This window comes from Rana temporaria, chromosome 2 (genome assembly GCF_905171775.1).
Source record: "Rana temporaria chromosome 2, aRanTem1.1, whole genome shotgun sequence".
NCBI lineage: Eukaryota > Metazoa > Chordata > Amphibia > Anura > Ranidae > Rana > Rana temporaria.
This window is the reverse complement of record NC_053490.1, coordinates 524,394,051-524,415,025: the sequence shown is the minus strand read 5'-3', so window position 1 is coordinate 524,415,025 and position 20,975 is coordinate 524,394,051. Positions and strand designations below refer to the sequence as shown.

The 20,975-nt window shown below is 43.6% G+C and overlaps 1 protein-coding gene across 1 annotated transcript in view; it reads right to left on the bottom strand.

Annotated features, from left to right (window-relative positions):
* Nucleotides 1-761: 761 nt before the first annotated feature.
* The window catches only part of ARHGAP31 (Rho GTPase activating protein 31), a 252,314-nt gene continuing 232,100 nt past the window's right edge, over nucleotides 762-20,975 (bottom strand). The window contains exons 10-12 of the mRNA XM_040339105.1: nucleotides 15,602-16,255; nucleotides 11,950-12,179; nucleotides 762-3,466 (exon numbers count right to left, since the gene is read on the bottom strand). Of these exons, the coding sequence (XP_040195039.1) occupies nucleotides 1,277-3,466; nucleotides 11,950-12,179; nucleotides 15,602-16,255 (3,074 nt within the window). The 3' untranslated portion in view covers nucleotides 762-1,276. The remainder of the gene's footprint in view (nucleotides 3,467-11,949; nucleotides 12,180-15,601; nucleotides 16,256-20,975) is intronic.

Sequence of the window (20,975 nt, the reverse complement as noted above, 5' to 3'; positions counted from 1 at the left end):
TAGTGCAGACAGCAGGATCCTGCTCCCTCCACATCCAGCACATTCAAGCACCGTGGTTAATGTCACTGGCTCCTCCCGACCGGTTTCGTCACCTGTCACGTTATTTTTGTACACCCATTGTTTTTTATGCCATTGGAATTTGTATAAGTTTATGTAATATTGGAAGGTTGGCTTTAGCGCATTATTACTTTATTAATTCAACAATTGGGCACTATTTCTCGCACAGACACCAACGATGGGGCACCATTCTTCCCACAGATACCAATGATTTGCCACTATTCCTTGCACAGACACCAACGATAGGGCACTATTCCGACCATCAATACCAACAATGAGGCACTTTTCCTCCCACTGATACCTTTAAAGCCTCGTACACACGATAGGTTAACCAGAGGACAACGGTCTGAAGGACCGTTGTCCTAGGTTAACCTATGAAGCTGACTGATGGTCCGTCGTGCGTACACACCATCAGTTAAAAAAAACATCGTGTCAGAACACGGTGACGTAAAACACAACGACGTGCTGAAAAAACCGAAGTTCAATGCTTCCAAGCATGCGTCGACTTGATTCTGAGCATGCGCGGGTTTTCAACCGATGGTTTTGCATACTAACGATCGGTTTTGACCTATCGGTTAGCAATCCATCGGTTAAATTTTAAAGCAAGTTGGCATTTTTTTTGACCGAAGGTTAAATAACCTATGGGGCCTACACACGATCGGTTTGGATGGATGAAAACGGTCCTTCAGACCGTTGTACTCTGGTTAACCTATCGTGTGTACGAGGCCTTATATAACACTATTCCTTCCACTAAAACCAATGATGTTTACTCTCAATGACAACAGGGCATTTTCTAAACCTACTGGTCACAGTTTACCCCCCCTAAAGCCTCAAGGACACTAAACTGGCCCTTTGTTCAGAAAGTTTGTAGACCTCGGCTTCAAGCAAACATTGACATCTTTGGATCAATCAGACTGGATAAACTGCACTGCAGCTATACAATATTGTTAATATTACAAAAAATAAAGAGTACTGTCCATCATTAGGTAGACAAAGAAGACAACCAACACAAAAAAAAAAAATCTCCTTCACTAAATCAATGTTTTAAAGATTGGTTCTTTTTGGATCTTATAATTATTTACATATGGCTTTGCCATCACCGGAGGGTATAAATTGACCCAGAAATGCAGCAAAATATGTTAGCTGTAGCAGTGAAAGATCCAAAGATCAACATTCTCTCTTTTTTGCATAAAAATTTATATACCCTGGTTTCCATCTGCTACTCAATTTGTCTACCACTCCGACTGTCCAAGATGACAGACCTCCGTTGTGGTTGATAGAAGCAACTGGTTGACGTCTCCAGTCTTTGCCCATTTTTGGGGATTGTCATTTTATTCCTGAGAATGACCCCATCTGGAGTCCTCTGGTTTTCTCCTGCAGACTCCTGTGAAGTGGTCTGAGTTGGGCTTTTAATGGGAGTTAGAAGGAATCTGGAATCGACGGAAGGATGGTCCATAATGGGAAAAGGTGGGCTAAACAGTATGAGACTTTGAGGTCTTCCTGGTCTGGACCTAAAAGACTTTGAAATTCCAGAAGGGCGTTCCAATTTAGATGAAAAGGGCGTGTCCCCAGAAGCCTCCCCATCTGATGTTCGCTTGCGGCGAAGAACTGGAACATCTTGAGAAACACCACGGTTGTTGTCTGAAGAGGAATTCAAAGTGGAATGATGAGTAGCATCTGTAGAAACTGGATCACTATTCTCCTTTTCCTCCACAGCTTTAACCTCAGTCTTTGGTGTCTTTGGAATGTCATTATGTCCTGTAACTTGGGGTGAAGCCTGCTTTACTGTCAAATCAGGTTCACTATCTTTTTTCTCAAGAGGAAGAACTTCGGAATCTGCATTTAACACTTGTAATGGCTGAGGAATTTGAGTGTACTGGATCTTTGGTGGTACTACTGGAACAGCTTTGGCTTGGCACATTTTTATCATAAACGAAGCTCTAACTGCCGAGACGCTGACCGGAGCGGAGTTACGACGTCCCGTTGGGGCATGATTTGCCGATGAGTAATCCAAATCGCTATTTTGGTGAGAACACGGCTTCTCATTCAAACTTTTTGATCGATCATACAGAGATAGTGTGGTAGTTGTGGTTGATTGATGGATCTGCTGATGTTTTGTTCCATCAGGATTCTGGGTGGATGTGTTTTCAAATGTAAAAATTGCTCCAGATGAAGAGGATGAATCTGATTTCAAGGATGAAGGTTGACTTTGAGTATCCTCTGATGATCCTTTATTGGTAATGCCACTGTCATTTGGTTGATGATTATTACAAATAGGAGTTGAAGGCTTTATCTCCTGAACATTGACATTAGGCAAACTATCTAAGGAATTTAACGGCTCTCTTGGAGTTTCTACTGTAGTATCCACAAATTCATGGTCCTTCATCCATGAAAGATCAGTTGCAGGTTCTATACATGGCCTTCTATCATTGTCTTCGGTTTTAAGCAAAGAATCAACTTCATTTCCACCCACCGGCATTTCGGGATCTCTGGATATCATTTGTCCATGCTGTGGTTCGTGTTTAAGATTTTGGTTTATTAGTTGATCGTTCTTTGATCTAACGTAACGGCCTCCATCCGCTTTAATGCCAGCCATTTTCAACGTCCACTGACTCGTTCGAGTGTCTTTACTGTCCAGGGATAAGCTACGTGTAAACTCTGGCCTTTTGTATAGTTGCCCTGTAGTTCCTCTCCTCTTTGGTGGTATGTCCGGTGCCTCAGTCTCTACAACAGTCTTTAATTTTGGGGAGTGCAAAGGGCTTGTTACCCATAGGTGGTCTTCCCATAGATCTTCTAACTCAAATGTCTGTGCAACATCCCCTCCAAGATCATCATCATTGTCTAAAGACTCACTTGATTTTCTTTCTTCTGACTTATCATCCACGTCATCTCCTTTGCGTTCATCCATTATATCAGAAATCACTTGCGCATCTTCGCTTTCACTTTCTTTTACGACAGCCATCCTTCTCTCTTTATCAGCAGCCATAGGCTTTCGAAGGCCAATCTCCTCAGTTGGCGCTTCAGCGTTGGGCCTTGAATCGTGCTCGTCAACAAGTCTTCGTTCTTGCTGTGTACATTCATGGGCTTCTTGAGGTAGGGTGCTGTCATTTTCCAGTTCTGTATTTGGAGGAATTACGTTTTCTTTTTGGTTCCCGCTTTCCTCTGCCGTATTACGACTGTCTTCTTCTAGCGAATGAGGAATGTCCTTCTCTATATTCGGTTCAGGTGCCCCATCGCAAGAACTGTCTTCTTTTACAGCTTCACTGCTTTGAGAAGATGGTGATGGAGCTCTGTTCGAATCTGCTGCAGTTCCTGCAGAAGTAGACAGTTCTTCTTCTGACTCAATAATCTTCAGCTCTTGTATATCTGACCAAAGAGGATCCACGGGAGTAATAGACGTATCATCCTCCTACAAAGAAAAAAGAAGAAAAACATCAGCACAAAACCACTTGAAGATCAGGCTTTTATTGGCACTTTAATGCGTTTTGAAGTTCAAATCAGTATTTTGTGCTAGAAAATTACTTAAAACCCTCAATAATTATAATTTTTTTTAGCAGAGATGTATAATATTGATTGTTGCAATTTTATGTGACACAGTATTTGCGCAACGTTTTTGTAAATGCAATTTTTATGGAAAAAATACACATTAATGAATACAAAATAAATACAAAATAAAAAATCAATATACACCCCAATTTTTTTGTGAAAGGTGATGTTGTGCTGAATAAATAGATACCCAACATGTCACATTTTAACCGCTTGCCGACCGACTCCTGTACTTTTACGTCAGCAGAATGGCACGGCTGTGCAAAGTGACGTATATATATGTGAATTTGAATTTAATGCCGTGCGGGCACGTGCGCCATACCGCGAGCGCACGCCCATGCAGAGAGCTCCGTGACAGTGCCTGTGGGACAAACGGACTCGATGTCCGCTGGTGTCCCGCATTCGGGTTACAGAGCTGCAGAAACGGGAAGAGGCCAGTGTAAACAAGGCCTTCCCCCCGTTCTGCCTAGTGACAGGACGCTGATCGTCTGCTCCCTCTCATCGGGAGCAGTGGTCAGTGTCATGTCACATTAAGCCCCACACAGTTAGAATCACTCCCTAGGACACACTTAACCCCTTCCTAGCCCCCTAGTGATTAACTCCTTCACTGCCAGTCACATTTACACAGTAATCAATGCGTTTTTATAGCACTGATCGCTGTATAAATGTGAATGGTCCCAAAAATAGCGCCAAAAGTGTCCGATGTGTCCCCCATAATGTCGCAGTCACAATAAAAATCGCTGATCGCCGCCATTACTTGTAAATGTTTTTATAAAAATGCCATAAAACTGTCCCCTATTCTGTAGACGCTATAACTTTTGCGCAAACCAATCAATAAACGCTTATTGCATTTTTTTTTTTTTACCAAAAATATGTAGAAGAATAGGTATCGGCCTAAACTGAGGAAAATAATTTGCTTTTTTTATATATTTTTGGGGGATATTTATTACAGCAAAAAGTAAAAAATATTGCATGTTTTTCCAAATTGTCGCTCTATTTTTGTTTATAGCGCACAAAATAAAAACCGCAGAGGTGATCAAATACCACCAAAAGAAAGCTCTATTTATGGGGAAAAAAGGATGCCAGTTCTGTTTGGGAGCCAAGTCGCACGACCGTGCAATTTTTAGTTAGGCTGCATTCACACCTGAGCATAGCGTTTTCCAAGTTTTTGCGGCGTTTTTTACCGCGTTTTGCCGCGATTTTTTTGGCGTTTTTTACCACGTTTTGCCGTGATTTTTGCTGCGTTTTTTACCACTATTTTGGACAGGTCTAGGGTCACCAATTTTAAAAGCAGAAAAACGCCCACATCTGCCTAAAAAAAAGTCCCAGAACTTGTTTCAGCTTCAGGCGTTTTTTGAACTTATGGCTTCAGGCGTTTTGTAGTGGAGATGTGAACCATCTCCATAGAGAATAATAGATTTTTTTCCCCTCCGGCGTTTTGTAGCTTCAGGCTTCAAGCTACAAAACGCTCAGGTGTGACTGGGGTCTCAAAGCGTCGCAAAAAGTGCTCTGGTCTTCGGGGCAGCGAAATGGTCCGGGGCTAAAGTGGTTAAAACCCTCAAACATTATACATTTTTTTTTTTTAGCAGAGATGTATAATGTCGATCATTGCAATTTTTATGTCACACGGTATTTGCTCAGCGTTTTTGTAAATGCAATTTTTGTGGGAAAAAAATACACATTAACCACTTAAGACCCGGACCTTTAGGCAGCTAAAGGACCCGGCCAGTTTTTGCGATTCGGCACTGCGTCGCTTTAACTGACAATTGGGCGGTCGTGCGACGTGGCTCCCAAACAAAATTGGCGTCCTTTTTTCCCCACAAATAGAGCTTTCTTTTGGTGCTATTTGATCACCTCTGCGGTTTTTATTTTTTGCGCTATAAACAAAAATAGAGCGACAATTTTGAAAAAAAATGCAAATTTTTTTACTTTTTGCTATAATAAATATCCCCCAAAAATATATAAAAACATATTTTTTTCCTTAGTTTAGGCCGATACGTATTCTTCTACCTATTTTTGGTAAAAAAAAACGCAATAAGCGTTTATCGGTTGGTTTGCGCAAAATTTATAGCGTTTACAAAATAGGGGATAGTTTTATTGCATTTTTATAAAAAAAATATTTTTTACTACTAATGGCGGCGATCAGCGATTTTTTTCGTGACTGCGACATTATGGCGGACACTTCGGACAATTTTGACACATTTTTGGGACCATTGTCATTTTTACAGCAAAAAATGCATTTGAAATGCATTGTTTACTGTGAAAATGACAATTGCAGTTTGGGAGTTAACCACAAGGGGGCGCTGAAGGAGTTAGGTGTGATCTCATTTGTGTTTCTAACTGTAGGGGGGTGTGGCTGTAGGTGTGACGTCATTGATTGTGTTTCCCTATAAAAGGGAACCCACGATCAATGACGGCGCCACAGTGAAGAATGGGGAAGCTGTGTTTACACACAGCTCTCCCCGTTCTTCAGCTCCAGGGACCGATCGCGGGACTCCAGCGGCGATCGGGTCCCGCGGTCACGGAGCTTCGGACCGGGTCGCGGGCGCGCGCCTGCGACTCACGGCTGGGCACTTAAAGAGTACGTACCTGTACGTGCTTGTGCCCAGCCGTGCCATTCTGCCGACGTGGAATGGTGACAAACGACGGTACTTAAAATTCTCCATAGGCGACGGTTTAAAAGCCTTTACAGGTTACTTGTTTAGAGTTACAGAGGAGATCTAGCGGTAGAATTATTGCTCTCGCTCTAACGTTCAGTGCAAATACTGTTACTGTACACTCAGATAAACAGAGTATACAAGTATATAGGAACAATGGGGTAGATTCAGAGAGCAATTGCGTCTGCGTAACCATAGTTACGCAGCGCAATTGCTTACTTGCGCCGGCGTATCGATTGCTCCTGATTCAGGAACCTCGATACGCCGACTGCAGCCTAAGATATGCCTGGCATAAGGCTCTTATGCTGTCATATCTTAGGCTGCATTCTTACGCAGGCCGCTAGGGGGCGTTCCCGTAGTGGTCAGCGTAGAGTATGCAAATTGCATACTAACGCCGATTCACAACCGTACGCGCGCCCTGCGTACGCAGTTTACGTCGTTTGCGCACATCGGTTTTTGCGTAAGGCTGCCCATGCTATTAGCAGGGGCAGCCAATGCTACGTATACCCGTCGTTCCCGCGTTGCGTTTTTGAAAAATTAAGTTGTTTGCGTAAGTGAATCGTGAATGGCGCTGGACGCCATTCCTGTCACTTTGAAGCAAATGACGTCCTTGCGACATCATTTACCGCAATGCACGTCGGGAAAGTTTCCCGACGGAGCATGCGCACTACGTTCGGCGCGGGAACGCGCCTAATTTAAATGATCCACGCCCCCTATGGGATCATTTAAATTGCGCGCTCTTACGCCGGGCATTTTTCAGGAGCGCCCACGCAATTTACGGAGCTACTGCTCCGTGAATCAAACGTAGCGCAGGAAATTTACGGAGGCGCAGCGGCAAAACGGTACGCTGCGCCTCCGTAAGAAATGGGCAAATGTACCTGAATCTACCCCAATGTTCAGTCGGATCACGTACACTGGATAAACTAAGCTAGTGTTAGTGGTGGACGAAAATTCACAGCAAACTAATATAAATTTTATACTTGGAATGTTTTTATTTAATTTTTTTCCTCTTGCAAGCAAATAATAGACCCTTTTCTCACCACTTTACAGAATAAAGCCATAAATATTGTCAGATGAGACTCCCAGACGAAACGCCTGACATTTACTTTCATTACTCCCTTCCCCCGAACATCTCGCAAACTCAACGCAGCGGTAAATAATGTCAGCGCTGACACTTTAACAATACAGCTGACCTTTATTAACATCATTTATCTCACAATAAGTCCAATAATATCACATTTAAAAACCGAGTTACAAAAGGTCAAAAAAGGCAGTGGTCATATTTATTAAGAAACCACAGAAAAATAATAAAATACGACCATTTTTAAATCCTGCCGTCTTCGGCTCTTTTCACACTAATGCGTTTTTTTTGGTGCATCTTTCAGAAATGCGCAGATTTTTTTTTTAAACATGGGCTCCTATGGAACACGTTCACATCAATGCATTTTTGTGCCGCTGCGTTTTTGGAAAGGGTCAGGGACTTATTTCCCACAAAATGCAGCGTTTTGCGTGTAATAGACTTCAATGGACCCGCATCCAAAAGTACCGCGATTTTACCGCAATTTGCGTTTTTCATTTTTTTTTTACACTGTATATAGCCGGTTGCTAAGGAGGGGGCCGGAAAGCCGGCCATCGGGTCCTTAACAATCGATGAGTCATCAGCTGTCAGCGGGCTTCCCGCTGAATAAAAGAAAAAGAATTGTTGGCTAAAAAAAATTTGAGAAAATATAAACAGCGTGGGGTCCCCCCCCCAGGTTGGGTCTAGTATAGATTAGGAGGGCACCCCAATGCAAAAAATAAAATGGCGTGGGGGTCCCCCCAAAATCCACACCAGACCCTTATCTGAGCATGCAGCCCGGCAGGTCAGGAAAGGGAGGGGATGAGCGAGCGCCCCCCCTCCTGAACCATACCAGGCCGCATGCCCTCAACATGGGGGGTTGGGTGCTTTGGGGCAGGGGGGCTCTGCGCCCTCCCCAACCCAAAGCACCTTCCCCCATGTTGATGGGGACAAGGGCCTTTTACCGACAACCCTTGCCCGGTGGTTGTCGGGGATTGTGGGCGGGGGGCTTATCGGAATCTGGAAGCCCTCTTTAACAAGGGGGTGCCCATATCCGCCCCCCCCCCCATGTGAATGAGTATGGGGTACATTGTACGGCGGTTTGCCTTGTTTACATAGGCAGAGTGACGTTCTGTCTCTCCAGTGAACGATCGGCAAGGCCCAGCGGCCATCGGACCCACTGATTGGCTCCCGCTGTGTCCTATCACAGCAAGTGAAGGTCGCCCGGCGGCATGTGTGCGCACCCAAGACCCAGTAAAGGAAATAACGTACAGGTACGTTGTTTTGCGCAGTACTAACACTGACCGAAGCAACATGAAAAAAACAGGGATCGTCTAGCTAGAACTAAACTAACTAGCGCTAAAAAGGGATCGTCTAGCTAGAACTAAACTAACTAGCGCTAAACAGGGATCGTCTAGCTAGAACTAAACTAACTAGCGCTAAAAAGGGATCGTCTAGCTAGGACTAAACTAACTAGCGCTAAACAGGGATCGTCTAGCTAGGACTAAACTAACTAGCGCTAAACAGGGATCGTCTAGCTAGAACTAAACTAACTAGCGCTAAAAAGGGATCGTCTAGCTAGGACTAAACTAACTAGCGCTAAACAGGGATCGTCTAGCTAGAACTAAACTAACTAGCGCTAAACAGGTATCGTCTAGCTAGGACTAAACTAACTAGCGCTAAACAGGGATCGTCTAGCTAGGACTAAACTAACTAGCGCTAAACAGGGATCGTCTAGCTAGGACTAAACTAACTAGCGCTAAACAGGGATCGTCTAGCTAGGACTTAACTAACTAGCGCTAAACAGGGATCATCTAGCTAGGAATAAACTAACTAGCGCTAAACAGGGATCGTCTAGCTAGGACTAAACTAACTAGCGCTAAACAGGGATCATCTAGCTAGGAATAAACTAACTAGCGCTAAACAGGGATCGTCTAGCTAAGACTAAACTAACTAGAGCTAAACAGGGATTGTCTAGCTAGGACTAAACTAACTAGCGCTAAACAGGGATCGTCTAGCTAGGACTAAACTAACTAGCGCTAAACAGGGATCGTCTAGCTAGGACTAAACTAACTAGCGCTAAACAGGGATCGTCTAGCTAGGACTAAACTAACTAGAGCTAAACAGGGATTGTCTAGCTAAGACTAAACTAACTAGAGCTAAACAGGGATCGTCTAGCTAGGACAAAACTAACTAGCGCTAAACAGGGATCGTCTAGCTAGGACTAAACTAACTAGCGATAAACAGGGATCGTCTAGCTAGGACTAAACTAACTAGCGCTAAACAGGGATCGTCTAGCTAGGACTAAACTAACTAGCGCTAAACAGGGATCGTCTAGCTAGGACTAAACTAACTAGCGCTAAACAGGGATCGTCTAGCTAGGACTAAACTAACTAGAGCTAAACAGGGATTGTCTAGCTAAGACTAAACTAACTAGAGCTAAACAGGGATCGTCTAGCTAGGACAAAACTAACTAGCGCTAAACAGGGATCGTCTAGCTAGGACTAAACTAACTAGCGATAAACAGGGATCGTCTAGCTAGGACTAAACTAACTAGCGCTAAACAGGGATCGTCTAGCTAGGACTAAACTAACTAGCGCTAAACAGGGATCGTCTAGCTAGGATTAAACTAACTAGCGCTAAACAGGGATCGTCTAGCTAAGACTAAACTAACTAGTGCTAAACAGGGATCGTCTAGCTAGGACTAAACTAACTAGCGCTAATCCGGAGGGGGTGTACAAAGGGAAATACCAAATCGCATACATAAACAAGTTGTAGTAGCTCCAAACTGCCATTAGATGTCAGCATACTATGGAACTATAATAATCTGATGTAGTTCAATAAAAAACAAAGTGGAACCTCGGAGTGTGAGTAACACGGTTTACAAGCGTTTTTACAATACAAGCTGTTTTAAAAAAAAAAGAATCCTGGCTCGTCTTGTTGTGTTGTCTCGCAAGATGAGCAGGATTCAAGACTCTGGGGTGTGCAGTACCGCATTTGGCCAGAGGTGCGGGGGGTGCCAGTGACGCTCGGAGGCGCTCAGAGACACTCGGAAACACTCGGAATCATTCCGCTCCCAAGTGCCTCAGAGTGGTCTCCCCCCCACCTCTGGCCACGTGTTGTACTGCATAGACAATCAGTGGCTGTGGGACGGGTTATCTGAGTTTCCATTATTTCTTATGGGGAAACTCGCTTTGATATACAAGTGCTTTGGATTACAAGCATTCTTCTGAAACAAATTATGCTCGTAATCCGAGGAATTACTGTACAGACAAATACATAAAAGGGGGGCAGCACCCTGGGGCGGACTGACAACTCATGGGGCCCCCGGGCAATAGAAGATTATGGGGCCCCCGGGCTTACAGATGGCCACCACGCCAGGAGGCAGTGCAGAGGCGGGGCAGCTAAAATCTCAGGATTTTCACATCAAAAGCATGTCGGTTTCGGACATATCAGGGACAGATGTAAAAAAACCATAGATTTTTACATACTGTCCCTGGTTTTACTGAGCCTGGCAACCCTGATGGGGCCCCCTAGTGGTATGGGGCCCTCGGGCAGTGCCCAAGTGACTCAATGGTCAGTCCGCCCCTGGCAGCACCTAAACGCTGGAGCCCAGGGCCGGCCCTATGATGGGACTGGGTGGTACCATGGGTACCAGGCAGCACTTTTAGGGGGGCAGCATACTGATGCCCGCCAGCCCGTTCCGCCACCTATTTTCTTCAGTTTAGCCCAATATGTATTCTTCTACATATTTTTGGTACCAAAAAAAAAAAAAAACACAATTAGCGTACATTGATTAGTTTGCGCAAAAGACATGGTGGCCACCGGCAATTCACAGGTCCCTTTATACTCCTGGATACATATAGAGCCCTGACAGGTCCTTTTATACGCCTATATGCATGTATAGAGCCATGACAGGCCCTCTTTATACATCTATAGAGCCATGACAGGTTCTCTTTATACTCCTTTATACATGTATAGAGCCATGACAGGTCCTCTTTATACTCCTTTATACATGTATAGAGCCATGACAGGTCCTCTTTATACTCCTTTATACATGTATAGAGCAATGACAGGTCCTCTTTATACTCCTATATACATGTATAGAGCCATGACAGGTCCTCTTTATACTCCTTTATACATGTATAGAGCCATGACAGGTTCTCTTTATACTCCTTTATACATGTATAGAGCCATGACAGGTCCTCTTTATACTCCTTTATACATGTATAGAGCCATGACAGGTCCTCTTTATACTCCATTATACATGTATAGAGCCATGACAGGTCCTCTTTATACTCCTTTATACATGTATAGAGCCATGACAGGTCCTCTTTATACTCCTTTATACATGTATAGAGCCATGACAGGTCCTCTTTATACTCCTTTATACATGTATAGAGCCATGACGGGTCCCCTTTAGTTATCATGATATAAAATAATGAATGTGGGGGCCTTTTGGTTGGTGTGATTTTTTTTCTGGGGGGGGGGGGGGCAGCATTTAATTCTTGGTCCCAGGCAGCACAATGTCTTGGGCCGGCACTGCTGGAGCCACATGTATCAGAGATAAAAGCCCAGTGTGTACGCGGCCTTAGTGACAGGCAGGGGCACTATGAAGGTCCCGGTGCTTACCTGATCGTTGGGGAACTGACAATGCAGCTGATTGGTTGGGCTGATCTCCGGCGAGGTCTCGGCTGTGCCATCTTCTGCTGGTTTGCTGGGTTCTGATTCAATGGCTTCGTGTAACTTATTGATCGCAACAAAATCCACCGGCTTCCTGTCTGCCACCGAGATCGGTAAGATATCCGGTAACTGCGACATTTCCAGTAAGATTTCCTTCAGAGTCAGAGTTCTGTTATCTTCTGTCAAGGCAAAATAAACGATCGGTCAGCAGAAACTCAAAAGGCAATCAACTGTAAAGCAACATTTTTTTTTCATATGTTTATAAAACAGCGAGAGAGCCGCCCGCTGGTCAACTGAGTCCTATTTCCCCCTCCTAGAGCACACACAGCCAGGCACAAAGCATTTCCGACACTCTCCCTCTAGCAGTTTTATTTTGTGTTTTTATTGAAGAACAATTAATTTTTGTAATATTAAAGTATTTATGGGATTTTTAACCTCTTTCCGACCAGCCGCCGGCGGCAGGTCGGCTCCCCTGCGCGAGAGCACGTAATATAACGTCCGCTCTCGCGCAGGACACTAAGGGCGCCCCGACTCCCGTGCGCATGCCTGGCGGGCACGATCGCCGCCGGGCACGTGCGATCGCTCGTTACAGAGCAAGGACCAGGAGCTGTCAGGGAGAGAAATGCTGATCTTCTGTTCATACAATGTATGAACAGCGATCTGTCATTTCCCCTAGTGAGTCCACCCCCCCTACAGTTAGAACACACCCAGGGAACATACTTAACCCCTTCCCCGCCCCCTAGTGTTAACCCCTTCCCTGCCAGTGGCATTTTTATAGTAATCCAGTGCATTTTTATAGCACCGATCGCTAAAAAAATGCCAATGGTCCCAAAAATGTGTCAAAAGTGTCCAAAGTGTCCGCCATAATGTCACAGTATCGAAAAAAAATCGCTGATCGCCGCCATTACTAGTAAAAAAAAAAGCCATAAAACTATACCCTATTTTGTAAACGCTATAACTTTTGCGCAAACCAATCAATAAACGCTTATTGCGATTTTTTTTTTTACGAAAAATATGTAGAAGAATACGTATCGGCCTAAACTGAGGAAAAAAAATGTTTTTGTATATATTTTTGGGGGATATTTATTATAGCAAAAAGTAAAAAATATTTATTTTTTTCAAAATGGTTGCTCTATTTTTGTTTATAGCGCAAAAACTAAAAACCGCAGAGGTGATCAAATACCACCAAAAGAAAGCTCTATTTGTGGGGAAAAAAGGACGCCAATTCTGTTTGGGAGCACGTCGCACGGCCACGCAATTGTCAGTTAAAGCGACGCAGTGCCGAATCACAAAAAGTGCTCTGGTCTTTGACCAGCAATATGGTCCAGGGGTTAAGTGGTTAACCACTTCAGGCCCGGGCCAATTCTGACACTTCGATTCTACAAGTAAAAATCATATTTTTTTTTGCTAGAAAATTACATAGAACCCCCAAACACTATATATATATGTTTTTTTTTTAGCAAAGACCCTAGAGAATACAATGGCGGTCATTGCAACTTTTTATCTCTCACGATATTTGCGCAGCAATTTTTCAAATGCGTTTTTTTTTTGGGGGGGAAAAATCAGTTTCATGCTTTAAAAAAAAAAAAACAGTAAAGTTAGCCCAATTTTTTTGCATAATGTGAAAGATGATGTTACACCGAGTAAATAGATACCTAACATGTCACGCTTCAAAATTGCGCACGCTCGTGGAATGACGCCAAACTTCTGTACCTAAAAATCCCCATAGGCAACGCTTTAATTTTTTTTACTGGTTACATGTTTTGAGTTACAGAGGAGGTCTAGTGCTAGAATTATTGCTCTCGCTCTAACGTTCGCGGCGATACCTCACATGTGGGGTTTGAACACCATTTTCATATGTGGGCGGGTCTTACGTATACATTCGCTTCTGCATGCAAGCTCACAGAGATAGGGGCACTTTAAAAAAATATATATATATTATTGTAAATTTTACTTAATTTTTTAACATTTTAACACTTTAAAATTTTTGATCACTTTTATTCTTATTTCAAGGAATGTAATCATCCCGTGTAATAGGAATATGGCATGACAGGTCCTCTTTACAGTGAGATATGGGGGTTAATAAGACACATCTCACCTCTAGGCTGGGAAGGCGTTTTTTTTTAATGCAGAGGCCGGGCGTGACGTCATAACCTTCTCTGTAACTCAAAAGATGCAACCTGTAGAATTTTTTAAAAGTCGCCTATGGAGATTTTTAAGGGTAAAAATTTGTCGCCATTCCACGATCGGGCGCAAATTTGAAGCGTGACATGTTGGGTATCAATTTACTTGGCGTAACATTATCTTTCACAATATAAATTCAAAATTGGGCTAACTTAACTTTTGTTTGTTTTTTTTTCAAAAAAAGTGCAATTGTAAGACCGCTGCGCAAATACGGTGTGACAAAAAGCTATGGTTTTGCTTTAGAGGTGGCTGCATTTTTTTTTTTCGACTTTTGTGTGATGGATTTGTGTACCGACCATCAGAAAATCTGACGTGGAGCCGTTATCCGCCGAAAATTTACTAGCCTGTCATCCAACATTTGTTGGCCCAAAGTTGGACAACAATTGTCAAAAGGAGCGTAATAAGGGTAAGAATTGAAGCCAACAGCCTGTCAACAAAAATCCCCTGACAACAATCGTACCGTGTGTACGAGGCTTTAGAAAAACTTTTTTCCAAATTTTTTGTCTTTTTTTTTTTTTTACCCCAAGTGGTGATTAACCTCTTACGGACCGCCCGCCGTCTTTATACGTTGGTACTTTGAAGAGGAATACCATTGTTATGGTAGCAGCTACCTATCATAACCCTGGTACCCTCTTCAAGTGGCTACAGAGCCACACATGGAAGCAGCCTAGACCATTGCATTGAGGTGATCCTACAGAGCCACGCATGGAAGCTGCCATGACTAGACATGTGCAATTCGTTTAGTTCCGAATTCGTTTTTTAACACATTTTTGACAAATTTGTTAATTCTGAAATTTCCGAATTTTAAAATCTTAGAATTTTCGGATTTCCGAAATTTTTAATTTCCGAATTTTTGAAATTCGTAATTTCGAAAATGTGAAAATTTGAGTTTTCATAAATTCGAAATTTTGGAAATTCGTAACTTCCGAAATTAGAAAATTCAGAATCCAAAAATTTTCAAATTTCCGGATTTTCGAATTTCCGGATTTTCGATTTTCCGAATTTCCGAATTTTTAAATTTCCAAATTTTTGAATTTTCAATTTTCAAATTCAGATTTTTCGAACTTCCCGAATTTCTGAATTTTCGAAAAAAGCTAAAAAAAATAAAAAAAATGAAAGCGAAAATTGGCCAATTTTTCGGCAGTGCACATGTCTAGCCATGACCATTGCTGAGCACAAGGACACTTTGTTAAGTTTCCTAATTTCTAGTTCATGTGATATCATAGATCACATGAACCACATGAGGGAGCATCCAAAAATTTGATAGCGATACCTTAAATCCAACCCTTGAAAAAGACCTCATTGAATCGCTTCCAAAGGAAAATGTATTCAAAACCAATTGTAGATATAAAAGATATAAAATAATTAAAAATAAGTACAAATTAATACATAAAAGTCAGAGGACATATTTTCTTACCTTCAAAAAAGTCCGGGCTTAGATCTTTTAGGCAAGGCCTCCTGGGCTCATGTTTCTTGACGGGTTCAGTTACATCCGGAGAACGAGATCCTGTTTTAAGACTAGATCTACCAGTTGAGTCTGGAGATTTGGCCCCGGAGTCAGGCTCCAGTAGAGGCAGTTCCTCCAGGCTGGAGAGAAGAGGTCGGTCTTTGGAGCTGCCTCGGCATGGAGTGCTGTTGCTGCTGATGACTGCTGACACTCGTAGAGGAACAGATACTGAAAACGGTTCTGAGATGTTCAAAGCTTTTCTTTGGTGTCTTGGAGAAGCTTCTAAAGGAAACAGGCTTCCAGGGAAGCCAGCTTTAGAGGAGCCATCATTGGCACTATAAAACATCTTCCTTCCTTTCGGAGAGTTCTGTTCATTTTCAGAATCGTCCCCGATCCTGAAGACTTTCATCTGCTCTGGTGGTTGCTTTGCCTGAGACATTTTGGTGGCTTTGTCTTGGTTAGAGCCTCCTGCAGCCCCAGCTACTTCTTCACCATCCCACTCGCTGTCTTGCTTACTGACATCATAAGTGCTGCCAGTTCCAGTTGCGCGGGACTTGAGGACAGGTATGAAGAACCCGCCAGTGCCCACAGGCCTTTTGAGTCTGTTACCTTTATCGTCCTCACCTGTGAAAGGATGTATGGGAAGAGAAAAGTCACAAATTAGGCTTTCAAAAAAGGTTTGGGATTTTTATGAGAGGACATTAAGTATTTTTTAATAAAGTACAGTATACCATATGGGGTTGTCTCCCTTTACAGCTGCAACAGCCCCAAAAATAATATTTGTGAGGCCAGGTATTGATGTCGGATGAAATATTAGAGTTCCAATTTATTCAAAAGATGTTCAGTAGGATTGAGGTTAGGGCTCTGTAAAGGCCACTCAAGCTCCCCTACAACAAACTCATCAAACCATGTCTTTATGGATGGTGATCAGTAGGGTTGAGATCAGAGCTCTATGGAGGCCACTCAATCTCCTCTACACCAAACTCCTCAAGCCCCATTTTTCAGGATGGTAATCAGTAGGATTGAGGTCAGGGTTCTATGGAGATCACTCAAGCTCCTCTACACAAAACTCATCAAACCGTGCCTTTATAGATGGTGATCAGTAGGGTTGAGTTTAGGGCTCAGTGCAAGAAACTCAAGTTCCTCCACAACAAACTAAGGGTTGAGGTTAAGGCTCTGAGAAGGCTATTTAAGTTCCTCCATAACAAACTCATGGTTCAGGTGCAGGAAACTCATGTTCCACAACAACAAACTCAGGGTTGAGGTTAGGGCTCTATGAAGGCCACTCAAGCTCCTCCACGCTAAACTCATCAAACCATGTGATTATGGATGGTGTTTAATAGGGTTGAGGTCAGGGATCTGTGAAGGCCATTCGAGTTCCACCACAACAAACTCATCAAACAATATTTTTATGGATGGTGATCAGTAAGGTTAAAGTCAGGACTCTATGCAGGCCACTCAAGCTCCTCTACAACCAAACTCATCAAACCATCGCCTTATGTATGGTAATCAGTAGGGTTGAGGTCATGTCTCTATGAAGGCCACCCAAGCTACTCTCTGCCAAACTCATCAAACCATCGCCTTATGTATGCTGATCAGTAGGGTTGAGGTCGTGTCTCTATGGAGGCCACTCAAGCTCCTCTACACCAAGCTCAATACACCATGTCTTTATGGATGTTGTTCAGAAGGGTTGAGGTCATGTCTCTATGGAGGCCACTCAAGCTACTCTACACCAAACTCATCAAACCATCGCCTTATGTATGGTGATCAGTAGGGTTGAGGTCATGTCTCTATGGAGGCCACTCAAGCTCCTCTACAACCAAACTCATCAAACCATCGCCTTATGTATGGTGATCAGTAGAGTTGAGGTCATGTCTTTATGGAGGCCACTCAAGCTCCTCTACACCAAGCTCAATACACCATGTCTTTATGGATGTTGTTCAGAAGGGTTGAGGTCATGTCTCTATGGAGGCCACTCAAGCTCCTCTACAACCAAACTCATCAAACCATTGCCTTATGTATGGTGATCAGTAGGGTTGAGGTCATGTCTCTATGGAGGCCACTCAAGCTCCTCTACAACCAAACTCATCAAACTATCGCCTTATGTATGGTGATCAGTAGGGTTGAGGTCATGTCTCTATGGAGGCCACTCAAGCTCCTCTACACCAAGCTCATTACACCACGTCTTTATGGATGGCGTTCAGAAGGGTTGTGGTCAGGGATTGGTGCAGAAAACTCAAGTTCCTCCACAACAAACTCATGGGGGACATTCATGGGGGGGGGGTTACAGAAAAGGGTCTAACCCAAACTGGTAGCACAAGACTGGAAGCGCACAATGTCTTTGTATGCCTTAGTATTAACAGCACTCTTCATTAGAAACACTTGAACTCATTCATTTGGAGGATTGTCTACATACTCTTGGTCATATAGTGTAGATAACATGATTAACTTTCCAAAAATATTTACCTATACAGTGTACAAACAGTATAAAAAAAAGAAAATCACAAAGGATTTTAACCACATGCCGACCAGCGCACGACGATATACGTCGACACAATGGCTCGGTTGGGCATATGGGCGTACAGGTACATCCCCTTTAAAATGCAGCATTGTGGGGGTGCGTGCGCGGCCGCCGCAAGCTCTGTGAATCCGAACGCGGGTCCCGCAGACTTGATTTCCCCAGGGATACCCGCAATTGTCTCACCGAGAGGAAGAACGGGGGAAATGCTAATATAAACAAGCATTTCCCCATTCTTCCTAGTGACAGGACACTGATCACAGCTCCCTGTAATCGGAAGCAGTGATCAGTGTCGTGTCACACGTAGCCCCGCCCCCCACAGTTAGAACACATCCCTAGGACACACTTAACCCCTTCAGCACCCCCTACTGGTTAACCTCCTCCCTGCCAGTGTCATCTACACAGTAATCAGTGCATTTTCATAGCACTGATCGCTGTATAAATGACAATGGTCCCAAAATGGCATAAAAAGTGTCCGATATGTCCGCCGCAATGTCTCGGTCACGAAAAATATGTAGAAGAATACGTATTGGCCTAAACTGAGGGAAAAAAATGTTTATATATTTTTTGTGCATATTTATTATAGCAAAAAATAAAGAATATTGCTTTTTATATTCAAAATTGTCGCTCTATTTTTGTTTATAGCGCAAAAAGGTGATCAAATCCCACCAAAAGAAATCTCTATTTGTGGGGGAAAAAAAGGACGTCAATTTTGTTTGGGAGCCACGGACGTGGCTCCCAAACAAAATTAACGTCCTTTTTTTCCCCACAAATAGAGCTTTCTTTTGGTGGTATTTGATCACCTCTGCGGTTTTGTATTTTCGTTAGTTAAAGCGACGCAGTGCCGAATCGCCAAAAAGTGCTCTGGTCTTTGGGCAGCCAAACGGTCCGGGGCTAAAGTGGTTAAATTTATTTTTTTGGGGGCCGGAGTTTGCCTTTATAAAACCATTTTTGCTATGAATGTTTTCTACATCTTATGATTATTTGATGCATTTTGTTTGACATTTGGGGGTTGGACTGTATATTCTCTATCTGTAATATAAATTATTAATTCTCCTATGAAACCAACATTGAGGTGACATTTCCATTATACTTTATTTCTACGTAAAAAAACAAGCCCATAGTGATAAATAACCATCCAATCAATCACCGCCTGCAGCAGCTATAGAAATATGGACTATAAAGCAGCCATACGATTTCCTGTACATCACCCGGCTGACGGGGCGACCGCATTACCCGCAAATATAACTCATCTCCTCTGTCATTAGATTTTCTTGTTAGAGTTGCGGGCTATGCAGTGCTTTCTGAAGTCCTAAGGCAGTTCAGGCTCCCTCTATTACCAACATTTTCAAGAGGAAAATATGGGGGCTGGCCTCCTTCTGAAAATGCTAGCTGCCTGGCTGCCTTTGGCTTCAGTACTATCTGAATCAATGACCAAGCATGCAGCCGGCGAAGTCAAAACTTCTGAACCTCCTTGCTTTCCCAACATGATGGACCTAGTCCAGGTGCAGATATTTTGACATACACTATATTATCAAAAGTATTGGGACGCCTGCGCTTCTGGAAGAATGGTCAAACATTCCCATAGACACACTCCTAAACCTTGTGGACGGCCTTCCCAGAAGAGTTTCAAAGGGTGGGCCAACTCAATATTGTACCCTACGGACCAAGGCCCAGATTCTCTAAAAAACGCCTATCTTTAGGCGAGCGTAGCGTATCTCAGATACACTACGCCGCTGTAACTTAGAGCGGCAGGTCCCGTATTCAGAAACATTTTCCGCTCTAAGTTACAGCGGCGTAGTGTATCTGATACGGCGTAAGCCCGCGTAATTCAAACTAGGCTAGTGTGGGCGTGTTTTATGTTAATGTATCGTGACCCGACGTGTTTGACGTTTTTAACGAACGGCGCATGCGCGCGCATGCTCAGTATCACGTCGATTTTTCAAATTAAATTGCGCCCGCTCAATGCCTAGTCGACGTGAAAGTAACTTACGTCCAGCCCCATTCACGGACGACTTACGCAAACGACGTAAAACGTTTTACGCTGTTCCGACGTCCATACCTAACATTAGTACGCCTCATAGAGCAGGGGTAACTATACGCCGAAAAAAGCCTTACGCAAACGACGTAAAAAAATACGCCGGCCGCACGTACGTTTGAGAATCGGCGTATCTAGCTCATTACCATATTCGACAAGTAAATCGACAGAAGCGCCACCTAGCGGCCAGCGTAAATATGCAACTTAGATACGACGGCCGGTCGGATCTAAGACAAAATCTATGCGTAACTGATTCTAAGAATCAGTCGCATAGATACGACGCCTCACACTCAGAGTTACAACGTCGTATCTGGAGATACGCCAGCGTAACTCCTACGAGAATCTGGGCCTAAGACTGGGATGCCATTAAAGTTCATGTGCGTGTAAAGGCAGGCGTCCCAATACTTTTGACAATATGGGGCCAGATTCACAAAGGTTAGCGGATCTTTAGATCCGTGTAACCTATGTGTTTTAAGATCCGCCCTCGCAAGTTTGTGAGGAAAGTGTCAAATTCACAACACACTTACCTCCAAACTTGCGACGGCGGATCCTAACTCCCCCAGCGGAATTCAAATTCCGCGGCTAGGGGAGTGTCATATTTAAATCAGGCGCGCTCCCGCGCCGATTTAAATACGCATGCGTCGTCCGGGGAATTTCCCGGCGTGCATTGCTCCCACTGACGTCAATAGGACGTCAGTGGTTGCGACGTGAGCGGGACTTGCGACGCGCGTGTTCGTGAATCGGCGTACGCAAACGACGTAGGAAATTTCAAAATCGACGCGGGAACG